The sequence below is a fragment of the Drosophila ficusphila genome, unplaced genomic scaffold (assembly GCF_018152265.1).
Source record: "Drosophila ficusphila isolate 14025-0441.05 unplaced genomic scaffold, ASM1815226v1 contig_174, whole genome shotgun sequence".
Lineage (NCBI taxonomy): Eukaryota > Metazoa > Arthropoda > Insecta > Diptera > Drosophilidae > Drosophila > Drosophila ficusphila.
Genome location: NW_025064066.1, coordinates 214,890 through 228,191, shown reverse-complemented (window position 1 = coordinate 228,191; position 13,302 = coordinate 214,890). Strand labels below are relative to the sequence as shown.

The 13,302-nt window shown below is 38.8% G+C and overlaps 3 protein-coding genes across 4 annotated transcripts; all 3 read right to left on the bottom strand.

The window, feature by feature from the left end:
- Positions 1 to 4,174: 4,174 nt before the first annotated feature.
- LOC108090021 (cyclin-dependent kinase 8) lies at positions 4,175 to 4,936 on the bottom strand. The gene is made up of 2 exons (XM_017188521.2): positions 4,829 to 4,936; positions 4,175 to 4,609 (listed from the first exon to the last, which is right to left on the bottom strand). Exons 1-2 carry the CDS (start codon positions 4,838 to 4,840, stop codon positions 4,325 to 4,327), a joined length of 297 nt encoding a protein of 98 aa, XP_017044010.1. The 5' UTR covers positions 4,841 to 4,936; the 3' UTR covers positions 4,175 to 4,324.
- Positions 4,937 to 5,682: 746 nt separating this feature from the next.
- Positions 5,683 to 6,165, bottom strand: LOC108090026 (WW domain-containing protein C660.06). The gene is made up of 2 exons (XM_017188523.1): positions 6,058 to 6,165; positions 5,683 to 5,989 (listed from the first exon to the last, which is right to left on the bottom strand). Exons 1-2 carry the CDS (start codon positions 6,067 to 6,069, stop codon positions 5,756 to 5,758), a joined length of 246 nt encoding a protein of 81 aa, XP_017044012.1. The 5' UTR covers positions 6,070 to 6,165; the 3' UTR covers positions 5,683 to 5,755.
- A 5,608-nt stretch (positions 6,166 to 11,773) lies between these two features.
- On the bottom strand, positions 11,774 to 13,060 carry LOC108090008 (angiopoietin-related protein 1-like). Of its 2 annotated transcripts, XM_043209507.1 has the most exons (3): positions 12,959 to 13,060; positions 11,969 to 12,876; positions 11,774 to 11,912 (listed from the first exon to the last, which is right to left on the bottom strand). In XM_043209507.1, exons 1-3 carry the CDS (start codon positions 13,043 to 13,045, stop codon positions 11,831 to 11,833), a joined length of 1,077 nt encoding a protein of 358 aa, XP_043065442.1. In that variant the 5' UTR covers positions 13,046 to 13,060; the 3' UTR covers positions 11,774 to 11,830. The 2 variants fall into 2 exon arrangements, with proteins under 2 accessions (XP_043065442.1, XP_017043997.1); XM_017188508.2 differs by lacking the exon at positions 12,959 to 13,060 and having other exon boundaries at positions 11,969 to 12,900.
- Between the last annotated feature and the right edge of the window lie 242 nt (positions 13,061 to 13,302).

Sequence of the window (13,302 nt, the reverse complement as noted above, 5' to 3'; positions counted from 1 at the left end):
ATCGCAACGATTATTCTTTTATATTTCCTTTGATTAGTGTGCTTAAGTTTTCCTTTCTTGCTTTTAATGCATTTATATTATAAAAGGAAGTCCCTTCCCTTCTTTTTCCAGTTAAAAGTCACTTTTTCTTACTTCTTTGAAGATAGTAATGTGATCATCTTAAATCAACCTCAGCTGTGTGAGTAAGCAGTCGTATCTTTTTTGTGCCATTTATTTCCCTTTTAACAATCGTAGCTCACCAAATGCAAAAATATGCCTGCCAAGACAGTAATTTTTTTGTGAATTTCTTCCCTCTCGGTTTTTTTCGATTTAGGTGTTTTTCTCCTTCGGACTTTTTTTTTGTTATCTTGGCCCCTTTTTGTCCTCTCTGTTTTGTGTCAAACCGCATTGGGCCACAAAACAGAAGTCAGAGCCATATCCTGGCACGAGGTCCTTGGGTCGCCAACGCGCTGAGCTGCTAAGCGAAAACTTTATGCACCAAATTGTTTTCACCTGCTGTCCCAAATTTATAACACCTCGCCCACCCAAAGCAGGCCCCCTTCTTCTCCTATATATATATTTTTTTTATTTTTATTTGTATAATCCTTTCGGTTATGGGGCCACGACACCCGCACCCTTTTTTGTGCGGCCGGGCAACTTTTGGGGATGACAGAAAGCAGCATTGGAATTTGCGAGCCGGCGCAGGGATTAAGCGAAAGACAAAAACCGGAGGCGACTCCGAAATGCGGATTCCACTGTTCACCGTTCACTGCTCACAATGCCGTTTCCAAAATCGCCACGCACAGTGGTCCTGATTTCGTTTTCGTTTCTCAAGTACTGCGGAATCTTGGCCTCTCCATTTTATGGCCGAATCTCTTACTTTGCATAATGTTGTTAAGCAATTTTTACGACACCGTACTGAGGGGTCACTCATAATGGCCGGCACACTTGTTGTGCCCGTCGGCTACTCGCGCGAAAATGGGATATTTCTCGCTTCTCTGGTGAGTCGGCGAACACTTTTGAATGACCCTCATTAAACGACCAGAAATTATATTAAATTTGCCAAGAACAATGCGCCCGCCAGCACTGGCGCAAAAATGTTTGCCGCGTAAAAAAGTTGTAAATATTTTTATGCCTGCATTAATATGCAACGCCAACCACTGTAGGGTCTGTCATGGGGGAAAGTGGGTGGGTGGCAGGATGCTTGGGAATGGTTGGGGGAGGGCTCCTTCCTGGCTTGCTGTCGCTGCTAATACCACCGCTAATAAAATCTTACTGCCGCAGTAGCGTCAGCCTCCTCCAGATTCGGCTTCGGCTTCGCCAGCCATGAAGCACAGCTGTGTGCAGTCATTTTTACTGCTGCACTGCAAAGGCATAGAAGTCGGCGGTATAATAGGGTTCCCCCCTCCTCCTTTTTTCCGGTGGAAGGGGGGATGAGTATCCCTAACAGGGCGTGGCCAGAGATCCAGTTGAAGCCAAAAGGCCAAAGTGTTTAAGTGCCCAAACTTTGTTATTAGATTACCGGCTTCCAGTAGTTCACCGCAATGATCTTTGGCCGGAAATGAAGTGAGACGTTATTCATGCTGCGAACTTAACTTATTAAAAATCAGTTTTGAATGTCAGTAGTTTGTTTAAAATTAACATAATTTATATTGGGATTTGCCATGCTTATATTGATTAATTAGCTTAAGAAGCAGTATTTATTTATTGCATTCCTTTGTATTATTTTTATTTTGCTTAGTCTTGAGTTATTTTTCCTTTTTCCCTATTCTTCAAATTATTTCCTATTTGACTATCAGTTACAAATAACCCAAACAGTGTGTGCTCGTTATCACGGCTCATGTTGATGACCAGAACAAATACCTGCAGCTTCCGTCACTTTTGAGCATGTCATGTGCTGTCTTAGCCGCTTACTTCTCATCTCAACATGTGAATACGGAAAGGCAGCATTTTACAGCGTGCAAATATTATAATATTCCCACACAGATGCCCTCTGACAGCTCGAAAGTCGCTGCCCGAATTCTAGACAGGAATCCTCACTGACTCTCTGCAAGCAATATTGTCCGTAACCTGCCTCTTTGGCTCGCATCGTATACTTCTTGCTTTGTTTGGCCTGTCTGTCCAGCTGTCAGTTCAGTTAGCTTTCGTTGGTAATTATTCAGATTTTGTTTACATTTCATGCATAAATAAATCAACGAAAATTGCGACTGAAAACTATAAATGCCAAGTCATACATCTGTCACTATTGGGAGAGTTGCTTTTGAATGGGTAGTTGTATAATATTCCCAAACTGGCACTAAAATGCAGCTGCCTCTCATTAGTGCTCCTCAGACCTTCCTTACTCTAATTTAATCAAGTTGAATGGTAAAAGAAATTACGCTTTTTTTCGGTGGGTGCTTCAAAATGTACAGCAAGAAATCCGGAGGGAACGGAAAATTACCATGGCTAACAACATTTGGGGCCGCGTCCTTTATGTAAATTGCGGCCAAATTAGTGAGAGTCAAGGAAAAAAGGAATCCCAGTTCAGGTAAGGAAAAACAGACACTTAGAGGTTACCAAGACGGCTTTGGCTCGGTGAGATGCCTTCGGGTATATTGCCCAACCGCCGGGCAAGTCGGTGTACATAAAGATCCATTAGCTGCCCAGGGCAAGTGGTTAAGTGACAGCATCAGTGGCCCCATCATATTTTAATTTGCATTCAAATTAAACGGCATATCAACGGAATCAAAGCATTGACATTCTCTTGCAAAATGCTAATTATACGATTAGGAAAAAGCATTTTGCTATAAACGATGCATTTCAAACAATATCTGTTAAATCTAAAAAACAGTTTAAGATAAGTTAACTGTTTACTCATTTATAAAAATTCTAAAATTCAGTTGCAGTCATCAAAACATTTCACTGAAACCTAGCAAATAGGGAAACCATTTATGAAACGAACTTGCAAATAATTTTTCTCTCCTCAATTTATTTAAAATAAAATCGTTTGGGTAATGATGGTATGCGTATGCCTCGATGAACTTGATGATTTGATTAAAAGTTGCCGCAAATGTGCTTTCCCCACTTAAGCCGAAAGTCATTAGGGGTTTCCATTTAATTCCCTAATCCACAACATCCTTTTCTTCCGGAAGCCTCTCACTCTGTGTGTGTGTGCGAATTTGAGACCGAATCTCTCTCCACTTTCCATCGACTCCGATTTAATCCCCCAAGCGCGCTTTTCTTACGACCCAATCCACAGAGTTTTTGGCCCCAAACAGTCGACTGTCATCAACGACGTCAAAAGCGCTGCCCGCTGAGCCAACAATTAACAATTAAAACCCCAAAGCGCACAACTCAATTTTGCAATACACACAGAGAGCGAAGAGCGGAGTGACTGGGAGGTCGACTGCGGCAAACATTGCAATGGCAATTTCATCTATATGTATGTATATATACATATATATTCCATAGATAGCTGGGGAAAGATAAGGGTAACCCGCAACAACAATAACCTAGCACCAATGGGCACTTCTGCCTCGGCTAAGTTCTCTGTGTGCTCGTCGCACTTACAACTAAAAACTTGTTACGTATTTAATTGCAATTAAAAAGTTGTTTTGTAGTTACGAGTGTTGGTGCTCTTGGCTTTCTTCGTGGGTGGCTTCCTTGCTCCCTGTCTGCCTGGCTGCCTGGTTGCCGTTGTTTTGTCAGACAGCCAACAACAGGATGGCTTCGGAATTGTCTCCAATAACAAAACCAGAACCGAAACCCCAAAGACTCTCGGTTCTGGGATGAAGTCATTACAAGGCGAAATGAAAATGTGTGGAAAAGAAGCCAAAAGGGTTTTCCGCTTAATGACTTTGGTGGTGTTTCGGTTCTTTTGGATAAAGCAACCAAAAATCCCAACGCCCACACCCCCACGGATTCATTCTCCTCTGATTTCAACGATAGCACTCATTAGAGTTTTGCGATTTTTGGCTTAAAACTTTGGCCATAACAATTGGCCATGGCCATCATCGCGATTTTGACACGAAACACGGCACCAATGGGAAATTCTCAGTTAAAATGTTCGCTCTTTGGCCCCGTAAATAATTTGATTTTATTTGAATTCCTAATGTTTAGGAAACGTAATTTAAGAGCTTCCTTTTTTAATTTTAATAAAATTACTATAAAATGTATATCATATTTTATTTATTTATTTGAAAACAAACAATATCAATATCAATATTTTATCAATGGGTATCTACATTTATTTGGTGGTTTTTTCTTATATAATATTATTGTTGACTCTTGTTTATATTATGTACATGGATTTTTTGACATCTAGCGGTGGCGTTCAGACTTTTTTAGTTGTCCCTTTGAAAAAGGCTTATCCAAAGAAATTAAACAGATTTTCCTGCTGCTGTTGTTGTTGCTGACCGCCGCCTCCTTGTTGTTGTTGTTGTTGTTCCTGGAAGAACTCAACGCCACCGCCGAAAGGACCTCTAAAGATGACTCCTTCTTCCTGCTGCTGCTGCTGCTGACCACCAAAGCCGCTCTGTTGCTGCTGCTGTTGTTGTTGGCCCTGTTCAAAGCGTTCAAAGTCCCGAATTAGACCACCAATTGGACCGAATTGAGCAGATACCAGGGCAAAAAGCGCCACAAAAACAACTATCTAGAGACCAAAAAAGGTAGCAAATAAAACTATTGTGATTAAATATGCAGCAAAAATGTAAACAATTGTTTTGATTTACTTTGTCGTCTTCAATGCCGAAAAAGTCATAGATTATATGACACGTTTTCGTTTAAGAAACGTGTGATGCGGTCAAAAATGTTCTTCAGTTTTATTGCTTTGCTTAAAGCTTTGAAGGTTGAGTACTTATATTTTGCTTACCAGAAATTTCATTATAAGTTTTCGTTATTTAATTCTCCGGCAGACAGTCTTATTTGGTTGAAACGCAAAAATGAACTGTATGACTTTCGGCTACCGCCTGTGGGTATTTATCCGATTTTTGTTTGAGTTATAGCCCCTCAAAAACTGGTTGGACACGGGCCGTTGGCAGTTCGGACTTCCCTTTAGCGCTGATCATAGATTTTTGTTTTTAAGGGGATTTTTCTCTGTTGATCGAAAATTTCAAGTATGGTTGTCAACCTTTCTGGAGCTGACGGGCCCACTAAAAATACAGGTTTTTAATCTAGCTTTTTCTGGCTTATGCTTCTCTTAGCTAATCAAATTAGTTAAATTATTATTGTCTGATTTCTTTTTTGTTATTTCACAACTTTTAGTGAGTCATTGTATTCCTCAATTGTTTGCTCAATTCTGCAATTGTTTGGAATTTACAATTATTGCAAATTTTGTTATTGCCGCTAAACACTTCCGCAAAGTGACGCAAAAATTATTCCATTAATTTCCAAAGTGGCTTTTAAATAAGCACTTCATTCTGAGGAATATTTTACAAGATTTCAAACTGGTTTGAGGCACTAGACGATTTAACCGTTTTGTTTGCTGAAAAAATAAGTCGTTTCATTAAAATGTGATAACTTGTGGTTGCCCTGTTAGAAAGCTTAATATTCATTCTATCAGCTTAATATAGATACCCTCGAATGCAAAAGTAAGCAAAGCTAACACATTTAAAGTACATCGACGCATCATAATAGTATCTTAATAGGTTTTACTATTTCATGTGTTTTCATGAGTATTATCCAAGGATGTATTAAGGCACCAAAAATACAAAACAAATTTTAGTGTAGTTTTTTGTACTATTATTTAATTAACTATATTTTTATATATTTAACACAACGATTCCAGCATGGAATAGTTTTAGAAGAAGCCTCCCTGCTGCTGCTGCTGTTGCTGCTCAAAGCCACCGCCGAAACCACCGAATCCACCTCCAAAGCTCTCCTGCTGCTGCTGCTGCTGGCCGAAACCACCTCCGAATCCTCCGAATCCTTCCTGCTGTTGCTGTTGTTGGCCACCAAAGCCACCTCCAAATCCACCGAATCCAAACTGTGGCAGAGCGGAGGCAAAGGCAATGAGTGCCACAAAGACGATCACCTAAAGTGATATTAATAATAAAATAGTCCTTAGTTTTCGCCAGGTTTTGCACAGCAAGCGTAACTCACCAGGAATTTCATTTTGTGTTAAGTGTTAAATTCGATTTTTAAATATATCCCAATAGATGAGGATGCGGCGACGGTGCACTTGATACTGTGCCCACTCTGGCACATCTTTCTCTATTTATACGGTTTTATCGTGTTCATCTTATCTTTGAGTTTCGGAGGTTCTTTACCCGAATATGAAATAACTTGTCGCCAGACACTGGAGCAGACTTGGGGGCTTTCCTCACAGCTGACGAGCGTTTCTCTTTCAATCCGGTTTTGAATTAGTTTTGTTTATTTTTTTAATGTTGAACAGGCGCCAGGTGCGTGGTTTTTGGTTTGAATTTTAATAGTTTGCTAATTTGTATTTAAATAGGATTTTTTGAATTTATGACTAAGCTGATTTTCGAGACACGTTTCCAAGAACCAATATATTGATCTCAATTTGGAACAACTTGAGCATAATGAGAATGCTTCCTCAATTTTGACCCGTGAATAATAGTTTGTTTACATGTTACCTATGAATGTGGCCATAGCTTATTGTTTTATAATTATTAAAAACCCAAATTATCTTTCTATTAAAAAAAAAAGTGCACTTCATTCGCAATGTTTATTTTATATTAAAAATTCAAGCAAGAAAGAAAAGATTTATTTGGTAACTTTTAATTTTTAAATACTGTATATACGTTTTCACGAATTAATTCATTGATCTTAGCTTAACTTAACTTAAACAAAATAGTGATTCTTTATCTTGATCCACAAGTAAGACTTTTTTATTGTGTTATAATTATTACAAACCTCTAATAAACTAAAACCTAAAAAATCAGCACTTGATTTGACTTACTGATTTTACATTCGAGCACAAGCAAATGCAAATGAATTCAGGCGAAAAAAAATGTTTCAATTCGGTTACATTTTGTAACGATAAACAAATTCCATTGGCATAATCAAAAGAAACTTTGTCGTTTTGAGATTTTGTTGGCGTTTGCGTTGATTTCAAGAGTTGTCCAAACGGAGAAAAATGGAGCTCGCTCAATAGATAAGTGTTTCGAAGGGGGAATCACCTGCAGCTCGACTGGCGAACGGCGAATGGGGAATACTGGGGACCCTGGAATTTTTTGTTCAGTCGTCGAGGGTGAAGTGAAATTGCATTTTGTGTGCGGCGCCAGCGGCAATCGAGTTTGGCAATACGTGTTGCCTTTAACTTGGCTCTTAACCCTGCCAGCCAAAAAAGAGGGTGAAGTGAAAGACGACAGCGGTGTCTTTTGGCGCACTTCAGTGGAGCGCATAAAGCCCTAAATGAATTTATTTGGCTCATTTAAAGCAGCTAATTTATTTTTATTTTCATCGAATTTGTGTTTAGTCGGGCACGAGTTCCATTCAAGTAAGCTGTTTAGTGCGGATACTTGTGACTTTATCCCTTTGAAGTTGTAGTTTCGTTTGCAACAAAGTAACTAAGCTACTAAGTTACTTAAGTCGGGGGAAGCCCTCTACTTTTAATAATCCACTACTTCAAGCCTAATCACAGGGAAGTCGCCCGGGGAAATGTGCAGTAATTTTGGTAAAATGTCTAATGAACCCTTTTCGGCAGGCCTAGGTCCACAAAATTGCAGAGCTTTGGGTTAAAACCCCTTGGGCCAACGTCTTCGTCGCGTGTCAAAGTTGCAACTTTCCACATTCAACGCTCTTCGACTCCTTTGATGGAAGCCCAACACGACAGCCAGCGCCGTGCACTCAAATTTGTTCAAATTCATTTCAATTACCTTCAATTTTCAATAATTTTGTTCAAATTATATTCAATTAGGTTCAAAGGCCGAAAAACACTTTGCATAAACATAATTAGCCCTTGCTCGAAAGGTAAGGTATTCTTTGCTCTTTTCAACTCTAACGAACTTGAATTTATAATTGAATATTTGCGTCACAGGAGAGGTAAACAAATAACATTTTAGGTATGGATGATCTCACAACTTTGGTGATGGTTGATTTTTTTACCTCTGTTCTGATAGAAATTTTCCAAGTTTCCGCTGGGTTGCGGCAAGATTTCCCAAAACAGTCCGATTTCAAATTGGCATACCTCTAAACATTTGTAATCGCATTCTTGAAGAAACTGCATTTAAAATTTTCCATTTCCCGAGGGTCGAAATTTTGACCTCTTTTCAATTCAGATTTTTCCAGGTTTCCGATGTTTTGCTAATAGGAGACCAAATTCTTGAAGTCCACAGCCCATAGCTTTGCCAATTTTTGTCCGATTTTAAACCTTTGTAATCGCATTGTTCAAGAAACTGCTTTTAACTTTTTTCATGACAAATTTTTCCAAGTTTGCGATACCTTGCACAAAGGAAACTCAAAACTGGACTTCTACAAACCATACCTAGTAATTGAATAAAAATATATAGGTAATAATTGAATAAAAATATATGTATAATAATTTTAATTCAATTAAACTTTTAAAAAGTGTATAGTTTTAACACATTAGGTTTTTTGGGCCAAGATGCCAACTTTTCTTTGGCTATCACCACGTTTAATTTTAAACTTTTGGCGGCAGTAACTTCGTTTGACTTTTTCGGCACCCCCGTCGACGCAATGTCTCTGGTTATTAGGGTGGGTGGCAATGCATTAGCCCAGTCAGTATTTTATGCCCTGGCTGCAGGTGAGTGGAATCCTGGGGCAGGATATGTGGCGTGGTGGGAAGGTGTGGGTGGTAGAGGTGGTAGAGGTGGTGTGCTTCCACCCATATGAATTTCACATGCTTAAGCCGCAAACTTATGTGCGCGCACAGCTTGAAATCCACGCTCACGTAAACTTAACTAGAAACTAAACCCGAAAGAAATGGTATTCCGAAGAGGAAGACGTCGGTTTCTCCATATCTGGCTGGCTTGGGAACTTTCGCCAACATGTTAGCAGGGCTTAGGACTTAGAACTCGACACTCAACAATTTTTGAGCCAAGTCAATGAGCAATTGACTGCCAACGCACCACCGCCACCTGCCTATCTGCACATATATATGTGTATATATATTCGAGGAAACTTCGTTGCACTCTCCAGGCATCTCCATATTTTTGCGCAAATATGTTTTAATATGGGCTAGAAAAGTTTCCCACTGCACTTCTTTTTGGGCGGCGAAGTTTGCTTCTCCCGCCTTTTTGGCCTTCATTTCCCTCCCTCCACTTTTTTTACTAAGTGCACTTCCGGCCAAAACGCGAGGAAAACTGAATTTTACTTTTTGATAGATGTTTGTGCGGGACCGATTTTAAAGCCAAGCTCGGAAGGGCTTTGACTTGGGTTTCATTATCCCAATCTAGGAAATATTATCTTAACTTTTGGTATATTGTGTTCGGGCATTTAGTTGTTTGCATTGCACGTAACTAATTTAAAATGCGAACACAGGGCGAATTAAGTCCAAATGACTTTATTCACCACTAAACATTTGATTGAATAATAAATTAATTTAGCATTTTAGAGAGTGGCTTTAATTGGCTATAATTGTAGTAATGTATAAACAGCATCACTAAGCAAAAAATGTGTTTACTGAAATTGAATTTATTGTTGAATAGATAAAGATAAAATAATATTATCTTATTATAAAATATACAATGGAAATAAGAAAAGTTGTCTTTATAATAATACGATACATTTCCTAAAGTTGGACTTTTTAATCATAAACTTTTTTGAATTATTATTTAGTATTAATTAATTTAATATTTGATTGCTTTGTAGGATGTTTTTAAAATTAAAAAAAAAAATTAAATATCGACATGGGTCATTTTATGATAGGTATTTGTCACTCTGTAACAAAATTATAGCCATGTGCACATACATCCCTGTCGTACTCGCTAATTGTATTTCTTCACTTGAGCAAACTTTGGCCTTTAATTCCATTCGCCCTGCGACCAACAAAAGCGGCCCGCACTTTGGGCCTCACTCGAAGATTATGTCGCCTTGGTTTCGAGCCCGAGTAGTTTGCAGTTGGGTAACCCAGTGAAGATGCATCTGAGGCCGTGGAAGCGAGGAACCTGAGAACCTGAGAGCCTGAAGATGATGCAGAAGAGGGACTCTTAAAAGTTTGGTTTTAATTAAAGGAAATTTGCGTGCGTGGCACTTGATTTGTAGTTTTCCAGTGCTTCCGTGTGTGCGGGCGTTTTCCACCATCACCATCACCACCACCACCACCTCTACTATTACCATTGCCAAGCATCTTCCCTAAAGCGCCATAAAAAATATAAATATAATTGAAAATTCTAAATTGCAATTGCCGCAAGTGCTCCTCCATTTGCAGATGCCGAGTTCCCGAGTTGCCAAGATGCTCGCCGGCTGCAAATGCGGGCCTTCTGCTCAGGTCTGGGCAATTTCTTGTTCCCGCTCGTAATTAGAAGCAAATGCAAATTTACACTTTGAGTGTGTCGGTGATGACGGAAGTCATTGGTAAAACCTGAAGCTGAAGCTGTGGGCGGGCGGAAAGTTCACTGCCGCTGGAATCCCACTGTTTGGCGTTCTGTAAGTGCAGATATAATGAGAAAAGTTTCAGGTAATTCGAGGCAATGAATAGGGTTCCACTGTCGAATATACCTGCTCCAGGAAAACCAATTCCTTTGGGTATTTTTCAAGAACTGATCTTTTTGATTTGAGATTTTATATAAGCTCTAAAAGTTTCATCAATTTATACATACAACTTCTCACATAAAAACTCTTTCTCATTATAATTTTCATAAAAGATTATCTTATTTCCAATCAAAGCTCATTAACACATAGCAAGCCCCATCTTAATAGATAATATCACTCCCAACTCTTTTCCTATAAAATACTCACGATATCATCCCCGCTTCCCCATTGAAGTTCATTTCCATACCGATCCATCTCGTTCTATACAAATGCACCTTATTCAAGCCAAATTAATTACCGCAAAGCTATTAATCAACAAAAGGCGAGATAACCAACAGATAAACGTGTCCTTGCTTTTCGAGTGGAAAAAGGGGGCGTGGATAGGGGAAGCCCCCACGAAAAGTTAATTTGGTGTATTAAAAGTAGCCACAGTAGTAGCAATAAGTTGTAATGGCCACAGGACGATAGACATCAGTGGCGGTGGGAGTGGGTGGGTTGAAATCCTTTCAAGCGTGAAATGTCCGAAATGGAAATGGAAATGGAATTACCATTTGGAGAGCTTCCTCTTTTGACTTTTAACTAATGGGCAACAAGTGGAAATGAATGAACGACTAGGGGAGAGTAATTAAAATTGCTGCCTATCTGGCGAGTTGGTAAGACAAAACTTTTCCATATTTCGAATCGAGATTTTGAAACATTCGTTGGCTGCGTTGTCAACGATGGCTTATACGCGGCATTCCGCTTGAACGCACTTCCCTCAATTGGCCTTAGAATGTCGCACTCACCCACCGAACCCCCGGATTTGGCCTCCATGGCCTCGTTTGATCTACTTCTTAGTTGGTTTTTGCCTCACAAGCTTTTTGATGAGAGACTGAGAGGCAACCGCAGGTAAATGAGTTTTGATATTGACATGAATTATTCGCCTCACTTAGCCCAGCAAATGGGGGCGTGTTTGATAAGTATCTATGTACTCGCAAACATTTTATGGCATTTGTACTTGTTTTGCCGGGACTTCATGGATACAGTTTAACATTTAAGAATTTTTTTTTGCGCGAGTGTCAATTGCCCAGGAAGTAAATATATATTTAACAAGAAGAAAAATAAATATTCAAAAATATTATACAATAACATGTACAACTTCTTCCTAAAATCAGAAAGTTGTTTATTATACACAAATTATTATTATTATTTACAAATTTTAGTATCTGTTTTCAGATGATTTTCTGCGTATCATCATAAAACGAGCTATAATTTCAGTATCTTCCAGCAAGCTTGTGAAACTGTAAAAAAAAAGTAATCAATGAAAAATGTAGAGAAGTTTTTATTTTAATAATACCTTCCGTCACTATACTTTGAGTACCACCAACCGCCTTCATTTTGAATTGCAAAATTAGTTTCTGTTCCGCCGTTGTTACGATCATACGTTGTAAACTTCGAGCCCAGTTGTTTTTCCAAGAAAAGTATTTCTGCCCCTGAGCGACTTCCAATCGACTTCAGTCTGTAATCTTCAGACTCTCCTCCAATGACAAAATTATCAAATTGTGCTGCGACTGGATCTTTTTTCTTAAAATCAACAACAAGGAACATTTCATGGGGCTGCGATCGAGTCATCTGATACAATGCTTCCAATCCAATGAAGAAGGACACATTTAAATCCCCAAATCCATTTTTATATTCGGTCCAGTTGCGGTTAAAGTTTTCATCACCTTGGTTGCGAAGAACCACCGTCCAAGCAGGAACCACAGAGGTTGAATCGCATAATACGAGAATGGATTTAAAGCCAGGTACTCTTATATGCTTTACACCATTAGCATCCTCAATATCCGAACAACTGGCGGGTAAATCTTCTTCCTCCGCGATATTCTCATGTTCGCTATTTCCCTGGTTTATCTTGGTAACCTCTTCACTTAGATCGGATATGGTTTCCTTCGACGAATCAGGCGTTCTCAACTTTTTAAGTTCCGCATCTAACTCACCCATAACCATTCGATTTCTTTCAAGAGCTTGTTCTAGTTGATTACTAAATTCGGCCGCATTTAAATTTTCTTTTATCTGAACTTTTAACCTATCATTTTCCATCTTATATTGATTTATTAGAAATTCTTGTTCGTGTACTTTATCTTGCAACTGAGACATTAGCTCGTTATTTTGATGGCACTTTCCGACGTAATTAAGCAGGGGCTTTACAGTCGGATAGCAAAGGGTACTACACTTTTCTTCAAGCTCGTCGGTCATAGTACAAAACTAAAAAATATGATAATTATACAAAAGAGATAAGGTTTCTAAAATTATTTTGAAAAGCTATCAAAAGAAAGCTTGACTTCACCTCTTGGTTTTCCTGGGGTTCGAGATTGCACTTTGAGTTTGTCACAAACACAATGATTATTAATGCACACTTTACGTAATTTAACATTTTTTTAAATTTGTATTCCAGTTTAAATTTAAAATACAATTCGCACAACAATCACACGAATGATTCCGAATGAAGACTGAAACAAAATTTTCATAAATCGTACAACGACAGCTCTGCGTTTCTCAATCAGCAATTACAATCGCAATGGCAAAGTTGAACGATTTCCTATCAGGATATGGTCTACAAGTCGTGGAAATAAATATAGGTATAAGTGTTATCAATGTTACGATCCGCTTCATATAGCGTACCCTTAATCG

Excerpts from the sequence above, each read along its gene's own strand:
- LOC108090008 (XM_043209507.1), bottom strand. The coding sequence starts at position 13,045 with ATGTTAAATTACGTAAAGTGTGCATTAATAATCATTGTGTTTGTGACA. Across the intron at positions 12,877-12,958 it reads AACCCCAGGAAAACCAAGAG|TTTTGTACTATGACCGACGA; the intron begins GTGAAGTCAAGC and ends CATATTTTTTAG. Across the intron at positions 11,913-11,968 it reads TCAAAGTATAGTGACGGAAG|TTTCACAAGCTTGCTGGAAG; the intron begins GTATTATTAAAA and ends TTTTTTTTACAG.